This window comes from Salvia splendens, chromosome 15 (assembly GCF_004379255.2).
Source record: "Salvia splendens isolate huo1 chromosome 15, SspV2, whole genome shotgun sequence".
Taxonomy (NCBI): Eukaryota; Viridiplantae; Streptophyta; class Magnoliopsida; order Lamiales; family Lamiaceae; genus Salvia; species Salvia splendens.
In genome coordinates this window covers 4,652,095-4,674,113 of record NC_056046.1, presented here as the reverse complement: position 1 = coordinate 4,674,113, position 22,019 = coordinate 4,652,095, and the positions used below count along the sequence as shown (strand labels likewise).

Below are 22,019 nucleotides of genomic sequence, written 5' to 3'. Positions count from 1 at the left end.
AGAAAGTACATGTTATAATTCAAACTCAGTTGATTAACAATTACTTTAAGGTAAAATATGCTTTTAGAACTATAAACTTTTAACAGGTGTTAAACATTGTTCAAGCTGGATAAATAAATAAATAAATGAGAGTTGATATGGATTAAAAATAACATAATCAAATAACGAGAGGCATTAAGGAATACATGTAAATTTGTGGGAACAACTAAATTTAGATATGGAGGGGTATTTTAGGAATTCGAGTAGAAGAGTCTCGATGAGTCGCATGCATGTGGAAATTTGCAGCTTTCACTGCTTAAATTACGTCTTCCCGCGCTAAACGTATTTCCAGTTGAGATGGTAAATTTGGTGATGCCCTTCTTTGTAAATTACGGAAACACCCCTGCTGAAATATCTCTTGCGTGGCATGGACCCCACCAATCATTCATTGCCACATGGACTTATTTTCTGTAGCACTCAATGACTTGCCCAATCAATGGGTGGCACATGATCCAATTTAATTTATCTAGAGTGCCGTAACTTTTCGCGCTGTAACAGCAGAGGCCCCTAATATTTAAAAATCTCACCATAGGGATCTAACAAAATATACAATCACAAATTGTGTTTTTTCGGACCATAACACCCTCAGGGCTTGGAAGGGCAAAATCACCCTTTTGTATGGCCGCCACTGCAGTAGCTGCTGCATGTACTGTGGATGATGTGACAGGAACATCAATTAGTTTATTTGGTAGCAACGGCTAATACCTTTTTCCTTACTGTCACATTCTTTTCATACCTTTTTTCCTTACCGTCACATTCTTTTCATACCTTTTTCCTTACTGTCACATTCTCTCTCTCTCTAAATTTGAATATGTGTTGCAAGCTGTAAATGAATATAGAGCCCCTTTTATTTTGTACTGTTCCTCACTGCAACAACCTTCTCCTACTTCTTCAATCTCAAAATTTAATTTTTAAATAATTAATTATTGATGTTCAGCAGCAGCATTTCTGTTTCCTTATAACCTCCATTCAAATTCCCCCATGGATTAACACTAATTTTTACATCTCAATCTCTCTTTCTAACTGAGTCGCTTTGTAGCTCAAAATCCACTCCCAAGATTCGATTTTGTTCCACATTGCTCCACAGCAAAAATCCAATTCGGTAGCAATGGCGCCGTGGTGGGGGAAGGAATCCCACATAGGCACACCGGTGGTGGTGAAGATGGAGAACCCCAACAACTGGTCAATGGTGGAGATAGAATCCCCTTCCGACGAGGAATTCCTGAACGACGCCGTCTCTGATTAATGATGTTAAAAGTGACTTTTTATTGCCTAACTCTGATTAATATAATGATTAGGTTAAGATTGAAAGGTGGAATTATATTACAATCCCCAATTTCTTAAAAGTTATCACTTATATTGACAATTTGGGAGAGAGAATATATTATACTACTATCAAACAAACTTTTATTTGAAGAAAAGTCACCAATCTAATAAAAGTCAGAGAGAGAATGTGCATTGGAAGAAAAGATACCCATTGACAGAATAGAATGACAGCACACACAGCAGACAACATAGAGTGTCGGAAATGGTAGGTAAAGAGACTAAACTGCCCTTCGGCCCATTTGGGCATTTTCGTTCGGAAAATGGCATAATATGCAAGGTTTGTAATTGTATATTTTGTTAGATCCATGTGGTGGGATTTTTAAATGTTAAGGGTCTCCGATGTTACACAGCGAAAAGTTATGGTCATTTTATGCAGTTCACTCATTTAACTATAATTATTAAGAAAATGCAGTTTTTTTCTTAAATGTAACGCCCAAATTATTTCTAATTTTGCATTCCCTTTCTCTACTGGGCGGATGTTTTTCTCGAACTCGATTTTAGTGTTCAAATTCTTAAGACTCATCCATCGAGTAGAAGAGAGAAAAAAGATAGGTAAGAGCATCCACAATGGGGCACTCTAAAGTCCGCCCTATAGGGCGTCGTCCTATGCTTTGTCGCATCGGCATTCTATCCTCTTACCCTTCCACCTGCAGTGGGACGCCCTAAAGTCCGCCCTATAGTTTTCACTACTATTTTGTTAATTAATTTTTTATGTTTTCAAATATGTCATGTAAAATTATAAAAAAAAAAACACTACGATTAAAGGCAAATCCTACATTACTAATTAAAAAAAATTACAAGAGTTAGAAATAAAAAACAAGTTCACTAAATCCTACATTACTAATCCTTCATTCCCAGCTTGCGGCGCAAATCATCGATCATCCACTTGAGGTATTCAGCTTTGTCCGGGTCCTCGCACTGCATAAGGGCGTGGTGCGTGTCCAACAACGTCCTCCGGTTGGCGGTATTGGGAGTTGGAGTCAAAGGGCCGGTATTCATCAGGGTCCGTACTCGGCCACCGTGCACTACCACTGAACATCGGACTATTCTGACTTGGATAATCACCGGGATTCATTTTTAGTGTATGGAAGAGTGAGAATGGAAGAGTGAAGTTGGGGTGTATACATAATAAATTTTGAAGAATTAAAAAAATAAAAAAAAGGAAAACGTGTTGCATCGTCCGCGGTATCGTCCGCGTGACCAGCAGTGGGGCGGACGATACCGTGGACGATGCGTGGTCGAAGCTCTATCGTCCGCGGACGAAGCATAGGGCGCGGACGATGGATGTGCCATCGTCCGCCCCACTGTGGATGCTCTAACAAAATTAGATAGGTGGTGAAAATAAAAATAAGGTTGGAAGTATTTGATAGGTTAAATTATTTAATAGTACTCCCTCCGTTCCATGGTAATAGAGTCATTTTGCCATTTTGGTACATTAAATAATAATAGAGTCATTTCACTTTTTAGTAAAAGTTAAAACATTTTTCCACACCTACTTTGCTCTCTCTTAATTTTTTCTCTCTTCATCTCTCTACCTTTTCATTTTCCACTTTATTCTCCATTTACTTAACTCACCTAACATAATTTTTCTTAATCTCTGTGCTGAAAAGAAACGCCTTCATTTCTGCTTACAAAAAATCATAGATATTTATTTCACCATCAACATTGCGAAAAAATGATGTTTCCTTCAACTATAGAGCTCGAACGTAGAAAGTGCATAAAGAAAATATGGTATATCATTATCAATCTACTTTAAAAGAAAAAAAATAAAAAACTCTAGCATTATACTAATACTCCCTCCGTCCCATGCTACTCGCACTTTTCATTTTAGGCCGTAAATTTGGGATTGATTTTTTTGTGTAATTAAAAAAGAATTTTAGGTGTAATGAGACATCACTTAATAAAAGAGCTCTTAACTTAAACTAACATATTAATTAAATGCATTAATTCTAACTTAAATTATAAATAGTGTAAGGACTTTGTGACGAGCCGAAAAGCAAACGTGCGAGTAGCACGGGACGGAGGGAGTATAATAATGTGATGCATTCTCATTTGAATGATGCCCATGAATACTGTGCTTTAGTTTATTTGCATGGTACTTCTACTTTTCATTGGTGTTTTATATAGCAAATGAGGATATTTCATTGCAGCAAAAAAGGTGATTCCATCACCTTAGTGACCCCCACGCTCCGGCCCGATATCATGTGAGGGGTAAAATAAGGATATTTCATGTTAATTAAGGAGTAGTACATATTAATTCTAAGTAGATGGAGTATATAATATTTCTAGAAATATCTTAAAGACTTAAACTTCCAATAACATCATCATATTTGTGACCACTAACTACAGATCTACATGAATGCGATTGACATTTATACCATTGAACTTTTACTATGATTTTCCATAGTCAATTTGTTTACATAAAGAATATACAATATTTGATCGACAAAAAAAAATAGTTGGTGAATTTATTTATTTATATAACGTGACAATCCAATTTTGAAATTCATGTGAATAACATACTAGACCAAATGTGTCGCCCCTCAATTAAATAATCCAACCCCACCCAGTACACATGTTATAATAAATCTCCCATATTTATTTATTAACAAAAGTAGAAAATGGCATTTTGGTAATTTCAGCCACAGTCGACACCGCCCCTACTTATATTCGCCCATAACGCCATTCCCGTTACGCCGTATTCACTCCACCAACTCCGCCGCCCATCGCCACTCACCGCCGCCGCCATGGGCTCAAAGCCGAGGATCCCCGCCACAACCGCCGCTGGAAGGCTGAAGAGGAGGCTGTCAAACTCCAGCAGGAGGCTCAGAAAGCGCCAGCTCTGCCCACGCAATTCCGCCAACAGCGATTCGTCAGTTTCCGGTAAGCTAGCGGCGCTGAGGCGCCTCATCCCCTCCGGAATCGGAGATGCGAAGCCTGACCAGCTGTTCCGCGAAACCGCCGACTACATCGTGCTCCTCAAAACTCAGGTGCTTGTTTTGCAGAAATTGGTCGATTTTTACGGATCGCAGTCGCAGGAGAATCGCGACGGTGTGTAGTAGTTGCCTAGGGTTTTTGTAGGTGCGATTAATCGGCGTAATTTATCGTTTGTTTGCGGATGTGCGTGCGATCTGATGCGTATATCGTTATGTGCGAATGGATGGTAGATGTTCCATCAAAAAATCGGTGGAATTTGGCATCGTAGTGTTGCAGAAATTATACATCGAAAAAAGAAGAAAGAAGAAAGAGGACAATTTTCCCCCAAAAAAAGAGAAAAAGAGGAACGGAGGAGGAAGAAGGTTGAGCTTCTTTTCCTTTGGCTATTAGTATGAATTAATTTATTAGTTTCCATGCCAATTATGTACTAATTCGAATAGATTTATTTAGTTTACATTTTATAAAATTTCTTCTTGTTTTTTTCATGAATTATTGTCATTGCCTAGATCAGTTTTATGATTATTTTTTTTAATCATATCTCTCTCTCAAATGAGACATTTACTATATGAATTATGAAGTGTGTGTCGATATAAGTCTTCAAGCTTCATACATTTCTTGTTTTGATATTTAAAATTGTGAATAAAGATTTGAGTGAATGAAATGAAGGGAGCATAGCAATGTGTTCCCATATTGCATGACAAAGGCCTCTCTTTCACAGCAGCAGCAGATGACAGCATGCAGCTGCCACCAGGTTGTACACCAAAATTCCATTTTTCCATAAATATCAATTCCTCAAAAAAGTTTGTGTTGTTAATTATTTGATGAATGCCAATTTGCCAAATAGTAAATCACCATCAAATTTTGGTCCGTACACATTTTTTAAAATCTGAAAATTAAATTACTAAACTATCTCATCTATCTTGTTCTCAAATTTGTAGTTAGTCTGATAAAATTTAGAAGTGAGGGCATGTTGAAGACTATAGCAGTAATAATATATAAAAAAATAAAAAGTAGTATAATTATTATGGACCTTATGGTAGTGATATTTCATGTGATATCTGAGGGAAACAGACAGCAGTGTCCCACTTAGGTAAATGAGTCCACATGCCATGTTATGGCGTGGCCGCCCACAGACAAGAACTACACCTCGTGCTTTTGAGAAATGCGACAATCGGGGAAATCCTTTTGTCTCTTTTCTTTCATATAAATTCAACTTATTTAATTTAAACCTTATTTGGCTTTACATACGAGGAATGCTTCTTCTTCTTCTTCTTCTTATTTTTGTTCTAAAAAATAATAATAATACTAGTATTTTGTTGAAACACGTTTCCTTTTTCTCTTTATTACAAGTAGAAGAAACTTGCATATTCACGAGAAGGCATATTGTGATCATAAGTGGTTAATTTTTTAGTCGACGATTGTTATACTATATTTTAGCAAACATGAATATTTCAGTGAGTGGGCACCGAGCACCAAATCCTCAATGGGGTCACACATTCACTCAAACAACCCATTGAAAATGGGTTATCCACAACCGGGTTGCCCACAATTGCATGGGAAAACATGCTATTGGTGTCACAATTCATTTCTTATATTAGAATTTTGGAATGTTGGAGAAAAATATTGAAATTTTGTATTATTATTCCAAAGTTTCAAAATGAGTCATATATCGCATGTTTGGATGAAAGTAATTTTGTTTCCTTCATTGGATCAAAATTAAGTGATAAGATGACAGAATGCTTCGTATAAATAACCCACTTCTTAGTCTTAGACACCCTCAATCATTATGAACGCCATGTCAGTGTAAGAAACAGGATGTGACTATTTATCTTTGATAGAAATATACAAGGTTAATAATCCACTTCATTTTGATAGATTGAAGTAAATATTTGAGCTTGTTTCGCTATCTTCTACAGTACTTAAAAACTCAAGTAAACATTCCTTAAAAATTTAACCAATCTTTTTTACTTTTGAGCCAGAGGAAGAGAAAGTAATGAGGATTAATTTGAAATATTTCAATATTACGCATAAAAGTTCAAAAGATTTCACAACCTAGATTTTCAAGAATAAGAATAAATATGTAGGTAGAGTGTTGGTTGTTTCAATGGCCCGTGAAATTATGTAGTTAATTATGGGCCTAGTTAAAGGTTGGGCTATATCTCTTTTGGGCTTCCTTCTTTTTCTTGATCATAAACTGCTCCCATCAAAATCATTCAAATATTAATGTGCTACCATATCTCAAAAATTATGATCGAGTACATTCACACTTCCTTTTCAATCTTCCTTTCAATCAATCATTGTGTAAATGTGTTGGGCCTAATGATAAAGTTGTTAATACCCGAGGCCAATGATCTTGGGTTCGAATCTATCACAACACCGTCTTTAACAATTCTATTAAATTTTCTGTAAAAAAAAAAGTAAAATCAATTATTAAGACAAAAACTAAAATAAATTATGGTGAAATCTAATCCGTACTATATGCACAATCACATAATCAAGCTCGTGGCACAAACTTAACGGTTTTTTAAAATGAAAAATGAAAAAAAAAATATCCATTTCTGCATTATGATAATTAAATCCGACAGCAGATAATATTTTTGTCTAAAATGCCACCTTGCAAAAACCATTTGTCAAATAGTAGAGGGCCCACATTTTTATATGCCACGTTGCACTGAATTCCACCACCTTGCTGCTTTCTCTCTTTCTAAACTCTCTCTCTCTATTGCTAAATTTATTTGTGCATTTTCTTTACAGACTAATCAGTATCTGAAGGTCCAAGTTTTGTTGCTCTGTATCATTTTCTTTTTTCCTCTTCTTCAATTGGGATGAATCCATTTTTATAGCTGCGGAACCGTAAACGGTAAAATTTTCTTCCTTTCCTTTCGTCGCGGATTTTAGTTCAATTACAGTATCAATTAGGGTTGGATTCGGTTGTATAGAAATTGAAATTAGGTTTCAATTATTGATCTTTAATTTTTAATTGAGGATTAGATATGAGTATTGTGTTGGAAATTTTAGTTGCGTTTACGTTGTGTCCGTTTGGTTGGATTTCATTTGGCTTTTTATTGCTTTGGGAGATGCATATGTTCTGCTAGATTGTGCTTTTGAATTAATGCTTTCAAATGTTTTTTGAATTAATATTTTGTACCATTGATTAGATTTGTGGGTAGTATGCATTAAATTTGATCTGAAATTATTTATGGCTTGTGTTTATTTTTGGTGATCTGCTGTGATACTAAACTCTTACGTATAAAAAAATCTCATGGTATTGCGATGTTGGAGTTTGTATAGATGAAATCACAAGCCTCGATTTTTTTGGAAAGCGCAGTTTGATGTGTTGAGGAAGGCATTGTGATTTTGATGATTTTTTGTGATGTTAAAATTGTGTGTTTGTGCATCAACAAGGCTAACTTCAGATGAATACACTGACCATTTTATGTTGAAATCTTGTTCATGTGTTTCGCTATCATGAATTTCATTGCAATCAATTTTCTTCCTTAGTTTCCATTTTCTAATAACCACTTGAAAATTCATTTTTTATGGATCCAAATGATACACGTCTTGTCGTATGATTAGGTAATAAGTGGCATTTAATATTCAAGTACATCAATTGGTTTCAGGAACTGATACAAACTTAATAAGTACTGGTAGTCTCCAACTCTCTAGTGCTGCAAAACTGGTGCGTTCAAAAAATTGGCCTTGCGAGTATTTATTCCTCTGGAGATGGAGATGTCAGCCGAGGAAATTTTGAAGGTTGTGTTCCCTCTTCTAGAAGGTAGAGATCTGGCGACGTGTATGTCAGTTTGCAAGCAGTGGAGAGAGATTGCTCAAGACGACTACTTATGGAAATGCTTGTGTGCAAATCGATGGCCATCTGTCTGCAAGCAGTCATCCCCTCCTATTTTGTCTTATCACAAACTATTCAAGTCGTTTTATAAACGCAAGAGGAATAGACCCCTGCTTCCACCGAAACTATCCTTGAAGGATTTGGAGTTTTATATCGACATTTGGACTGAAGAAAAACTCTTGTTCTCGGAAGTGGTTCCAGGACCCGTACTCCAAAAGGGGTCCTGGACACCACCAAATGGAATCTCTGATGTTCTTAGGTTGCACTTGACGAGCCCGGACTACAAGATGACATTTCCAATGCAACCGAGGTTTAACATCCCTTTGGGTCAGATTGTCAGCGTCTCTGTTTTTGTAGGCCGAAGGGATACCCAGAAAGTTGCTTGCATCATAAACAAGTCTATTTGTGATTATATAGATCGCTCCACATTCCGAGCCCTGGCATTTGATTACCTCGACTTTTCACCTGCGCACCCTTTTGTGCCGAGTATTAGGGCGTGGATTTCTTTACTATTTATGTACCATGGTAATGAAAGTGACCTTGATGTTTTTGGGATTGAGCTGGATTTCTGCGATGCTGCAAACTCAGAGGACCAGGTGCTGTGGCTCCTCGATATGCTCGATTGGAAGTAAATATCAGTATATATCAACTATAGTTTGCCTAATGGCCAAAGTCACCTCTCTGGTATAGCTACTGTTTAGAACAAATCTTGTGTGTATATATCTCTTTGTTTTTCGTATTTGAATAACTATGCAATGCAGTTGAGTTGTGATCAATGTTTGTGGCCATTGACAGACCGCAATTCCATTATTTGGATTTTAAAGGAAACAGTTTCCCTTTCTTTTATGAATGAATGGCCCTTAATATAGTGTAGTGTGTCAGTGTCACTTGCTTTCATGAAATAGAATGTTGGCATTGACAGTTTCTTCGTTGGAAGCATGGCTTTTTCCTGCTTTAAATTCCTTTTCATTTTCTCGGGAGTTTTTTAACCTGAGACCCATTGACAGCCCTCATCCCAATGATTAGCGCTCTAAGCAATAGGGGACTGGTAAAACAGTTTGCTCCATTTATATACGCATGGATCAAGCCTCTTACCTCAACTTGAGGGAACAGGTGCTTAACAACCACACCAACTATGCTGGATTGTTGGTTTAGGAAAGTCAGTTTTATGTGCATATATACCATTGGTGAGCAAACCAAAACCAAAACCAAAACCAAAACCAAAACTAAATCTAAAGCTATTGATTTGGTTTTGGATTGACCAAAAAACTATAGTTTCAACACCGAACTCTGCCCAAACTCTTGATGCAAGTTTACAACTGTTTGTTTAAATTGGTTTTCAGCTCTCAATAGGAATTAACTATCAAGAAAAGGAATCACATAGTTTATTTAAGTTAGCAATGCATGTGTTGTTCCAATTTCAATACTAGAACTAGAACTTTTTTCAACACATCTAAGTTAAAAAAAACAAAGAAAAGAAGGGAAACCGGATAAGTTGCTAATTTTATTTTATTCCGGTTCAGTTTCACTGGTTCGGGTTACTTGGGTTCGGTCTGGGTTCAGGATCGAACTGTCTGAATTCTCAACTCCATGTAAGCGTTGAAAAAATTCCAGGAGCACTGAAACGAAACTCGGTATGTCAAGTAACAGGAAAGCTAGCACAGTCAATCATCGACCAATAGTATTGCAGTAGAAAAATAACATAAACCAAAATAGCCTCAGAAGTGGCGCTCATGATTGGCTGGATGAATTATTGGTTCCCCGGTAAAAGGATCGAACTTGTAGGGCTCACCAGTGTAGGGATCAAATCTCATCTGAGGTCGGGACGCTTGCTGTCTGGAAACGCCTCTAACGTCTGAGATCAAACTCGGATCTAATCTAGCATAAGATGAACTTGGTGCTGCTTGGGGTGGAGATAGATGTCGCTCCGCGGTTTGTATTGCTACCCTGCCATAAGATCTGGGGTGTGGTGGAGTTACCTCGAACCGAGAATTGCTTCCCTCCTCCAGTACTGTTCTTGGAATCGGGATGGTCTCGGGCGCATAACGAGATCGGCTTCCTTCCTCCCGTATTGTTCTCGAAATTGGGATGCTCTCTGATTCATACGGAGATCGGCCTCTCTGTTCTGCTCTTCTTAACATTGCTCGACTAGATAAAGGATAATCCGGGTGTTGCGATGAATGGTAAATGTTGTGCCTGGAAATCGATTAAGAAGGTAATGTGTTCTGAACATCGAGATTTTATATTTCGCATCGAAGGAATATCTCACAATCAACCAGGCTAGTATAGTTATGTAATGACCAGATTCACCATGTGAAGTGTGCACATACATCACAAGATAGAAAACATACCTAGCTGTCATGTCTACACGAGATGTGAAGGAACCAACAACGGGGGATGACAAATGATTCGAGAGGTTGAATGACTTGTATTCGCTCCTAGTAGCGTCCTCAGCTCGCAACAAACTGACCAAGCTCTGATCCGGTCCCACTTTATCGACTAGGTGCTATGAAAGAAGTTGAATGGCTCAACAATAAGTAATGCAATAAGCTTAAAGCCAGTAGATTAGAGTTGAGTTACATACTTCAGAGATCACTGCAGCTAGGTATGCTGACTTATTTTGTGAAGCTGGTCCTGATATCATAAACTACATAGATGATTGAAGAAATTAACAGACGAAACTTGTTGTCATAGTTATGCATATCAACTAGTAGCTTTTCTTGCAAGGAAAAACAAACATCAATTCGTATTGTACATGTGGCTGTTATAACCTGGTCAAGAACAGATGTAGCAATAGGCTCGGGTAATTGCTTGAGAGTGCGTAAACTGTTGACATCAATCTGTTGAAAGAAAAGAAAATTAAGAAACTTGCAGAAGATTTCTCATGCGAAATATAGAAGCAATAACTACTGCAGGCCCCATATAGAAAAAGCAACTTGTGTTGTATTATCTCTAATACACGAATCTTCACACAAAATCAGGGCAACCGAAATTTCTTCAAATCCTTCCCATTCTAATCTTCTATTGAGGGGAGTATTAATAAACAATAGTAAATGATATGATCATTAAAAGATACTGCTAATATCATCATGATAAGTTCATTTGATTTTGACCGATCTAGATCTACTCCGTATACGTAAGTAGGAACTCTGTGAAAACAAATTGAAAGAGGCCTGACCACAACATATTTTTACCAGGGTGTAGATCAAAGTGACCCGACCACAAGTCCACAACATATTTTTATGTTCATAATTCTGTATTCTATTTTCAATCTGGATGCAGTAAATAACTTAAGTGTGAAGGCAGACACGGTATTGTACATGTTTACTGATGAACACTAGGTCATGCTTGGTATAATGGAATTGAATGGGAGTAGAATGGAATCAATGTAGGAAAGGAATCACAATTATTTTGCTTGGTTGGCACAACGAATTCAAACGGAAGGGAATTGCTCTACCTTGATTGATTTCATTCATATGCTTGGTAACTACTTCAAGAACTATATTGCATTACCAATCACCAAACAGTCATTAGCAACTAGAACTACTTACATCAAATCTGGTCGCAATTCCAAGTCGTAGGATTCGAAGCAACCGCTCTTTAACAGCTAAAGGCAACGCTATTACGGCATCCTCGTAAGGATCAGCAGGCTCCAATTCCTGTAGGACAGCGATGACATGTCATGGACCATGAAGAAACGTGATTATACAAAAGATAATCCTAAAAAGTACTGGATTTCTGTAAATTTAATTTCTTCAATAAGAGAGAGATTGAATTTCATATGCAACCGTCGGGTTTCTTTAACGTTGAGGAACCCAATATGCCCAAGAGAATGTATGTAGATACGATATCACCAAGCAAGAAATTAAATATAGCCGAAATTGAAAGAAGTATTTTCAGAGCCTCAACTCTTAATTATGCCTTCTTTTTTGACATCAACAATAATATGTAAATACAATATCACCAATTCCTGTGTTGCACATGCACTTTTGTGCTGGTGAAAACTGAGTGTCCTGTGCTTTCTTTTGGTTGGTGCTATCTATTGCACACCACAATTAGCTACTATTTTTAGGATTTACTACAAATTGTGATCGTCATCATATTTAAATAATAAAAATTGAGATGGAGATGTATTTACCCTTGAAATGTGGGAATTATGAACACTCGGTCTTAATATTTTAGATTGGTCAGGAATAGAAGAAGTATTTTCTGGATACTCACGAACTCGCTTCTTGCTTTTCTCCATAGGCCTTGCAACTTCAACCTGTTTGCAGGCAAAAATTTCAGATATTATTCTCAAATGCATGTTAACATAATGAAAACCAAAGTAGATTGTAGAGAGAACGAAATATTAGATATCAGTAACCAGACTACACAGAAGCTTCTACGGTAAGTTTAACTACCTGGATTACATACTCTTGGCCTTCTCTAGGTCCTCCAACTGTTTTCCCGTTCAGTTCGTCGACGGCTCTCTCAAGATCCTGCATAAGAATTAATAGAGTTTTGAGGCTGGAACTATTTAGAAGTCAGTGCTGGAGCCAAGAAAATGAACGAGATTTTATCAAAGAAGACATAACTTATAACCGGATACTAATCCGGGCATTGCCATTCAAGTCCAATAAAAATATTTGGATAAATATAACTACCCTATGGAGACAAAATAACTCAGCTTGATAGGTATATGCTATCGCCAATGACAAAATGTAAACCAACTTACCGATCTCTCAGTGAAATGAACAAACCCAACAGATGAGCTACCTTTTTTGGACACCACCACTCTCTCAACCTGAAAGAAAGCATCAGCATTACATGATAAGTGGGTGTAATAAAGCAAAGAAAGGCTGAAATCAATTGCAAAATATGTAGAGACCTTCCCGTAGGGGTCAAATAATTGACTTAAATATTTCTCCTCAGCATCAGCAGGCAAATTTCTCACAAACGCTACTTTCACCTGGAATAACGGAAAAGAAGATCAACGATACAGCAACATCTCTGAAAGTTATTAAGCATTCATAAGAATATTGATTATGGACCTTATCAAGTTCTTTTGCATCAATTTCAGCGTCTTCTGCCCACAGAACAATTGGGTGCACACTTCCCAGACGAAACTCTGGTTGAGAGCCCACTCGTAGAGAGCGTGAAGCAGCCTGTGTTTAAAGAATTTTGAAGTAGGTATTTTCAATTCCTGATAGAGAATGGATTCATTCATTTTTTTATTGTCCTCTGCTTTAATTAGAACAATTGACTGCAGATTTGATGCAGAAGAATTATTAACAATGTTAAACTGCAGAGGCAAATTTCAGTGTTGTTCAATTCAGTTGTTGAGAGTTGATTTCATGCTCATTGGTTCTTTGGGTTTTCTTGCTAAAATTCTCCCACTTGATCAAAAGTAAGGAGGAAACCAACCAAGATGTTAGATTTGAGATAGACATGAGCTATGTAAAGAGGACCCAGGCTCTGCAATGAGAATTACAACTGGAAGCTTACATAATAATTCTTCTCTGAAACTAATCATATTTTGTTTGTGTGAGTAGGTGTTTACTTTGTGTGATAGGTTACATAGATAGACAGATAAAACATATGATTGAGTATTTGAAGAATTAGATGATCAAGCAAGTTCAAAATTAACTAATCCTCAAAGTAAATGCTGGACTAGCCTATGTTTTATTTATTCACTCTATCACTCAAAGTGTACTCCCGGCCAAACTACTTATGTTTAAAGTGGGCCACATGGAAGTCATTCAATAATTATTATCCCCTTGCAATCATTAAAACTGCTGAATTTTTTGCCTAACAGGCATAAAACAACCTAAAGCACAAAGTGTACTCCCTGCCAAACTACTTATGTTTAAAGTGGGCCACATGGAAGTCATTCAATAATTATTATCCCCTTGCAATCATTAAAACTGCTGAATTTTTTGCCTAACAGGCATAAAACAACCTAAAGCACAAAATTCCAGGTCAAAGATATTATGAAATGGATTAGACATCATGGACATGGTTTAAGGTGATAAATATGAAAATTGAAGGATGAATTTGGGAATTCTAGAAGACCAAACAACATGAGGGTTCAGAAGAGCAGTAACTTTAATACAAGAGCAGAAACAACAGTTGATAATTCAAATATGCTACAAAACTCGAACTTCAGGTAGAGGAGAAAGGAATACAATTATGACACATGCATAAAACAAAAAAGAAATTGATAGGATCTAACTATTGAGAAACTTAGTGTTAGCTTCTTTAACCATGAAAGTTTACTGGATAAATTTTTAACCATTAGCACGTACACTGGAGAATCAGACTATTTTTGGAAGCTTTTGAGCTTTGTCTTCTGTTTGAATAGTTTTCTATTGGGACATGTCAATGTGTTTGGTTGTGTTTTCAGAAGAAAATGGATTGCCAGAATGCAGCAGAATGAAATAAATGTGATATGTAAATAAATAAATGAATATAAAGAAACCGGTTTATTTAACAAGATTGCATAGGGTGGAGAATAATGATTTCTTCAGGACAATGTAAAGACCTCCTTCATCCAGCATCAACTGGAAGGTAGGACATATCCTTTTGACTGAATCATACAAGAGTCTGAGAGGTGAAACAGAGGATGGCATGTTCCAAATACTTTTAGATTTAGTTGACACAAGAAAGAAGAGAATGGACTAGGAAGTGGAAGATAAAGGATTCCATTATCACCAATATAGAATGTTTGTACTGAAGCACTTGCAACAACCTTTAGTTTTATTTTGCACATTCAACAATAGAAGAACTGGTTGTGGTATGGTTCGAGTTTCAATTGATACCAATGTGCAATGGCACATTGTTGAGAACTAATTATCATCAGAGATCTCACAGTTTGAGATGGAAGTTTACTAAAAACACATGCATAATAACTTAATAGTTCTTCAGATTTTTTTTAAGACAAGTTCATTTTTTATCCTAAGCCAATGGCCATTTTATGATTTTGGTCCAAAACATTATGTTTGATAGCTTCGGATCTCTAACATTATGAATTGGTACATTTTTAGGCCTAAAAGTGACAGTGTTGTTAAATTTGATGGTAAAATGTTATTTTGACTCAATTACTTAAAAAACTGCTATTAATCAACTTAAACACCAACTAAAGTCCATTTTTATCCTAAACCATATATGAGCATTTTACAATTTTGGTCAAGAAAATTATGCTTGCTAGCTTTGGTCTAAACATTATGAATTGGTCCATTCTTTATGGCAAAAGCTGATTAAACCCAATATGTGTCACAACTTAACTGCTCCGTCATTTTTTGGCAAAAAAATGGATCAACTCAAAATGTTTGGAGCCCGAAACTAGCCATCATAATTTTATGGACCAAAATTGTAAAATGCTCATATGTTAAGGACAAAATTAGAGTTTAGTCTAGTGTTTAAGTTACTAATTGAGTCAAAATCGCTGTGACCATCAAATGTAACAGCACCGTCACTTTTAGGACTGAAAATTGATCAATTCATAATGCTAATGATTCGAAGCTATCAAACATAATTTTCTAGACCAAAATCATAAAATAACCATATGTTAAGGATAAAAATACAGTTTGTTCTATTTTTAAATGGTATATTTGTTTTCCAGTTGTAAGGAATTAGACTTGCAAAGAGTTCCGGTTTTATGAGTAGATAGAAAATATTTTAAGGATTGGTCAAATTTGTGAATTCAATTTTTAATATATTACTTAAGTACTTATGAGGATTTCCTCTAACAAATGGGTCAAAAAATGATGCTGGAACTCAGAATCAAAACCACCAACCTGAGCTTCTACCCTGTATAATTTAAGATGCAACAAGAAAGTCTTAATTTCTCACCACATAACTAAAAACTATGACATTTCACGACTTATAGATGGAAAACTAAATTAGAGAATGAAAATAACTCACAGCATGAGAGGAAAACTTGACAAAGGCAAAACCACGGTTCCGCGGCTTTTGACCTGGTGCGTCTTTACTCATTGAAAGATCAATGGATTCAATATCTGGGAAAATCTGTAGCACATAAAAAGGAACTAATCAGTGAGACAGAATGGGAACTCTGTTGAAATTTATGGCAACTTTTGCTTGAAATCCCATAAAACAAAAGAAAGGTACCTGCAGCACCATTCTCTTAAATTCATCAGCAGTCCAAGCTGAGATAAGGGAGAAAATTTAGTCTTCCACACATAAAAGCAGACCAATGACATCAGAAGAACATATGGGTAGATTAAGCAAGTCCATCGTGAAGGAACCGGACATTATAACATATCATCCCGACTAACCAAATGGAGGTCTGTGTGCATATGTGTGTGAGAGACATTTTAGTACATGAAATAGGCACAATAATGACTTCAATCACTTGAGCTCCAGGGAAAGTTACGAAGCTGAAAAATAGTCATGAAGTACCAGTGTAGCACTTTTTGCACATTATTTGCACGCTATTTGCACACTATTTGCACAGATATTATAGTTCCCTAAGCAATGTTATCACCAAATAGAAGAAATTGCAACACATATCCTTACTAGATAAATGCAGCACCTGGTATTGTATCACATTAGGAGTGAAAATTTAATGTATCACAATAACACCAAGGTATCGAACCTTTGTTCAAATTTCCGAAGTATAGTGTTTCTTGCTCACTTGATGGAAGCACTCCGATCTTCTTCCCATCTAGCTGCAAATCAAAACAAGAAATATTGATTAAAGAAAAAAGGAAAGGAAAAAAAGACGTGCAATTTGCAGGGGGAGCATCTTTTATAAATGCATTGACACCACCAAGCACCAGATGAGTCGGTCAAGTTCAATAGTTTCAAAAACATCAGAAGAATATTAATTGCCAAAAATGGGGATACTCCATAAGAAGAAAACATTCCTAAGAAGTTAAGTTAGTTCTCACCAAAATTCCAGTTTTTTCCTTCACAGCTCTTTCTGCGGATTCTTTCGTCGAGAATCTCACAAAACAGAATCCCTGTGAATAAAAAATAAGAGCAATGGAAATGAGATTGTATTGCATCATTATACCTTCTCTTTCATATGGTCACGACAGTGAAGATGAAGAACAGCACAAAAAACATTATCTTGCTAAAATAATGTACATGAGGTAGCATGTATTGACCTTCGAATAGCCTTTCTGGTCCTTTATCATACGAACTTCAACTATTTCACCGCAATCGGAAAATGCCTGAGAGAAGCAATGTATTAGATTTCATCGATAAAGCGACGCATATATAAGCAACACAAGCGCATCTTCTTGAAACTTTCCTATAAAAGGAATATATAGAAAAGATCTGGCAATCCCCAGTTAGTGTCTACAAGCAGAGACTGAGTAACCCTTCAAAACGCCAAATGTAATTATATAGGAATTTAACTGCATGTGTATGCAAATAGAACATACACAATTATCAGCCAAGAGTATAACGCAACTCCTCCACGGATGCCAGAATCAATCAATGGCCAACCAGAACAGGATTCTTTTGACCTAATGGAGAATAATTCCCACTGCATTAATTAGGTTAATTAAATTCATCATCCTCTTACCTTGTTTACTTACAATTGTTACATGGAAATTTTACTTTATATTAATAAATCCAAATCTCTATACCAACCTCAAAATATGATTTATGAAGCTATCATAATCACCAGATGAACCTGCGCAATCCTGCTTTTAGTTATGGTTCAACATCTCTAGACCACCTATTTTATTGTCAGCCCTTTGTTTCACATAATGGTTTCATTCAGTGGCAGACCTAGGGGGGGCCAAGCCACATAACACAAGAATGAAAAGTACAAAGAAAATATCACCAAAAAAATAATAAAATTACCACTTAAGGAATCGGACTCAGGGCATGGAAATGAAATGATTCTACGACCTCTCACAAGACCAGTTGTGCTAATACTAGGGTTCATAAATATAGAATACGTAATACATATATGTAGACGTTGAAATTGCTGGGGGCGGGGGGCACTGGTAGTTTCATTAACCCGATATTTATCAACCAAACACATGTATGTCACAGAAACATAATTGGAACTGACCTCGCGAATTTTCTCTTCATTGATGGTCCGAGGCAACCCACCAACAAAAACCTCAATCCCTTTTGCTGCATTCACAAAATGGAAAAATCATGAAGCCGCCAGAAAAGCATAGCAGCATTGAATTAAATTAGTAAAATCTCAGCATATATAGGTTAAACTAATAATGAACCTTGAGTGATGAGCTTACCATGATCGCTAGCGTGTTTCTCGGACATCTGGCTCATCTGTAATTAGAAGTGATCAAGACACTTGCGCAAACCCAAAAAGAAAATGTAAAAGTGAATAATAATCAAAGGTGCCGAGCTGTGCTCCGCCACCTTAAGCTCCGATATGGCTTCCATAGCATAATATAAATATTGGGCGTCGATAACTTATCAGAGAAGATTGAGACTTTACAGATTCCAAAGCTTAAGCAAAAAAATTGCAATTTTTCCATTGGCCTACCAAAGAAGTTTTGATTGAATGCGCACTTTTGTGAACTAAATTTATTGTATGTGTGTTATTTTTTCTGTCTCTGACTTTAATAGCTTTATTATTATTCATGTTATCAGTTATAGAATCTGAGAGGCAGAAATCGCGAAGAGAATTAGATGAGTAGAGTGAAGAAAAGAAAAGGAGAATCGATGAAATAATGCAGGAAAAACGGCAACATATTCTAGGAATATTGATTCGACGCAGTTAAAACATGTCTCCTTTGAGAGTAAATTGAGAAACAGAAAATGCATTACCAATGCCCTACAGATGTTTGCAAGATGTCACTGACCTTCTCAGGAGCCTAGGCCGTTGGAGAGACGTTGAGTGATTTGGGGCAGGGCTCCTGGTTTTTCTTCAACAACGTCTATTGATTGCCAGAATTGAATAAAGAAGATGATAATTTAGGGATTTCTTGAGGTGGAGTGTTGTCGACGGTTGAGCTCAGCCCTAAAATGAGTTGAATATCAGGTGTAGATTATGAGGAGAAATTTTGGAAAAAAAAATTAAATTTGCTGACCTTTTTAGAATTTAAAGATTGAATGCATTTAGAATATGGAATAAAGGGCATGCGAAATTTTTAGGAATTATTGCATTTTTTATCTTCTCCTTCTTAATATTTTTCTTACAGAAAATTTTCGTTTAATAATTAATAACATACACATATATACTTTTAATAAAAATAAGAAAAGATAATTAAAGATGTGTAAAACATGAGAGGTTCCATCTTTTTCCATTGTCATTTTTATTTCTTATTTTTTATTATTAAGTACTCCTGATTGTTCAAAACATTAAAAGTAATGATAAAATTGGTTACTTAAAAGAGATATACTCCTATTTGATTGTGATATACTATTACATAAATTAATTATATAATTAATTGATTATATATGTTGAGGCTTGGGAGGAAAATAATGAAAAAATAAATGAAAAAATAGCAAATTACAAAATCTCTTATTTTGAAAAAATTTTGTGTCTTAATTTTATATTTGAAAGATCACCGGATTTTATCTTAAATTCTATTGTTGTTTTTTTATATAACTAGTGTTAGCCCACGAGCTATACGCGGCACATAATATTTTTGTTCTATTAATTAGATATTGTGAATAAACTAAATAAAATAAAAAATAACACAATTACATAAGATTAAAAAATTAAAAAATAGTACTATATAGTAACAATATTGTAAGTAATTATAGATATAAAACTACATAAAATTTAAATTAAACCAGCATGAAAATATTTGTTAATTACGACACATATAGGTCTCTGCAGCGAAGAAATATATCATCGTTACAACATACATACTTCAATGCTAAAATATTATCAATATTAAATTGATATAAATATTTAATATACAACTAAAAAGTATAATAACGACAATGATATCGTCATAAAAATATAAAATGATGTACAAAACAAATAAAACACACACACATGTAAACATTAGAACAATAAAATAATAGTTCGTAGGACATGAAATAATAAGAATAGCAAAATAAAAAAAAATAATACTAAAACACAAACTCTAATATCATGCTGACTCTTCCTTAGCCTTATTTTCCTCAATCTTCAAATTAATGATTTATGCATATGCGCGAAAACAAATGTGATAGTTTATGATCTTTATCTTTCATTGCTTCTTTTCGTCATTTCGTTGCTTTAGGTGTTTTCTTTGCTTGAAAACTATGGAGTGACAAAGTTGGTTACAGATGTGTAATGTTGTAGCTTCAAAATATTATAGACAGTCAAAAGCTTATGCTATTTCTATATTTGTAAAACAAAACTAACGTTACGAAAAAAACATAAATATATACTAACATCACTGGAACAGAATAATCTCATATAAATGTACTACTATAGGTAAAGAGTAATAATCATACTGAGAAAAATTCTTCATTTTGCAGAGAATTCGTGATGCAATGGGACAAGACAATGAGGAATGAATTATAAGCTAGAAAATGATACATATTTACAGACAAAAAATTGAAAGTATTATGTAAATTCCTTGGAACCATGCCTTGAATCATATGGAAAAAATAAACAATGAATGATTTTAGTTTTAGATAAATACTAAAAAATATTAACAAGGTAAGCAACGACACGCATATCATCCGATCGTGGAACACACATTCCAAGGAGATTACATTGGTTTGTCCACGTTTAGTGAATTCATAGACACCCACGCACCGCACTCGAATCACTGATGAGGTGTTGTTAGGCTGTAGACCGTTAAAGAATATTAATTCTATGATGTGAACAAATTTTTATTTTTGCCGCAAATTTGTGATGGAATGAGGGGAGACAACGAAGAAGCGAAGTAGAATCTTGCAAATGATACATATTTATAGATATAAAGTATTGAAAATGAATCATGGTTGTTACAACTTAGTATTGTGAGTCACCAAAATAACTCCTAAATTAGAGTGAGACTAATAAATTGTCAAAGTAATTGCCAAAGTAAACGATAATCTGAAACTTTAAGTTAGTCTTTGAAATGTGTAATATTATCAATCAATGATGGATAAGGAACGTTACTTTGCAAGATTGATTATGTTTGGTAATCTTGCTTCTTAATACCAAGTTTATGTTAGAGAATATTACATGCATCTTTATTCGTGTTTTACTTATGAAGAGCCGTACATAGTGATAAGCGTGGAGATGAATTAGTATTTAAGTTTATGTTAATAAGAAGCGTTTTGTTCTTATTTTGATATATTAAAAGTCCAAGAAGTTAATTTGGAGTTTGAATGGTGGTTCTCACCCAATTATACATACCATTTAATTAGTTGACCTTCAATATAATAACTCTAAAATTTATAGGTTCATTAATCAAACACTTGTTGCAAACCCAAAAGCTTAGTCATTTGTAATTAGAAGTGATCAAACACTTGTGCAAACCCAAAAAGAAAATGTAATACCGAATAATCAAAGGTGTTGAACAAATTGTATTCCGCCACATTGAGCTCAGACATGGCTTCCATATCATAAAATTCCCAAAATTTATTATAGAAACAACAACAATTGTCATTGAATGTATAAGATTCGAGTATACAACTCAAATAAATATAAGTGAAATTAAAAGTGGATGACATAGTTCACCCCAGCTTGTGATAGAACATTTTTTTCCAATTGACTTTGAATCTTAATAGATGAAATTGGTTTATACATACATAGAGAAACGAATAAATAATATGATTAATAATCCTATATAGTAAGACAAAGTCAAATTATTATTTGAATCATGTTTGATCACTGCCTTGCTACTACCATTTTTTAAAAATCCAATGCTTTGCATTACATGTCCAAAGCTATCCAGAATCTCATATACAAATTAAAATTTGCATATAATGATGGTCAAATAAA

The 22,019-nt window shown here is 35.3% G+C and overlaps 2 protein-coding genes across 2 annotated transcripts; one reads left to right on the top strand and one right to left on the bottom strand.

Annotated features, from left to right (window-relative positions):
* Nucleotides 1-6,984: 6,984 nt before the first annotated feature.
* On the top strand, nucleotides 6,985-8,995 carry LOC121766342 (F-box protein At5g39250-like). The gene is made up of 2 exons (XM_042162607.1): nucleotides 6,985-7,162; nucleotides 7,923-8,995. Exon 2 carries the CDS (start codon nucleotides 8,026-8,028, stop codon nucleotides 8,779-8,781), a length of 756 nt encoding a protein of 251 aa, XP_042018541.1. The 5' UTR covers nucleotides 6,985-7,162; nucleotides 7,923-8,025; the 3' UTR covers nucleotides 8,782-8,995.
* Nucleotides 8,996-9,505: 510 nt separating this feature from the next.
* On the bottom strand, nucleotides 9,506-19,143 carry LOC121768452. The gene is made up of 18 exons (XM_042164973.1): nucleotides 18,946-19,143; nucleotides 18,370-18,406; nucleotides 18,183-18,247; nucleotides 17,263-17,328; nucleotides 17,044-17,115; nucleotides 16,749-16,821; nucleotides 16,262-16,299; nucleotides 16,055-16,159; nucleotides 13,183-13,296; nucleotides 13,020-13,100; nucleotides 12,867-12,935; nucleotides 12,553-12,630; nucleotides 12,288-12,413; nucleotides 11,701-11,808; nucleotides 10,921-10,989; nucleotides 10,734-10,796; nucleotides 10,501-10,655; nucleotides 9,506-10,345 (listed from the first exon to the last, which is right to left on the bottom strand). Exons 2-18 carry the CDS (start codon nucleotides 18,404-18,406, stop codon nucleotides 9,868-9,870), a joined length of 1,797 nt encoding a protein of 598 aa, XP_042020907.1. The 5' UTR covers nucleotides 18,946-19,143; the 3' UTR covers nucleotides 9,506-9,867.
* Between the last annotated feature and the right edge of the window lie 2,876 nt (nucleotides 19,144-22,019).

Bases quoted from the DNA above. Each gene is read 5' to 3' on its own strand.
- LOC121768452 (XM_042164973.1), bottom strand. From the start codon at position 18,406: ATGAGCCAGATGTCCGAGAAACACGCTAGCGATCATG. The intron at 16,300-16,748 runs GTTCGATACCTT...CCCTTATCTCAG, and splicing joins CTTCGGAAATTTGAACAAAG to CTTGGACTGCTGATGAATTT. The intron at 11,809-12,287 runs GTAAATACATCT...GCTGTCCTACAG, and splicing joins ATAATTCCCACATTTCAAGG to GAATTGGAGCCTGCTGATCC.
- LOC121766342 (XM_042162607.1), top strand. From the start codon at position 8,026: ATGGAGATGTCAGCCGAGGAAATTTTGAAGGTTGTGTTCCCTCTTCTA.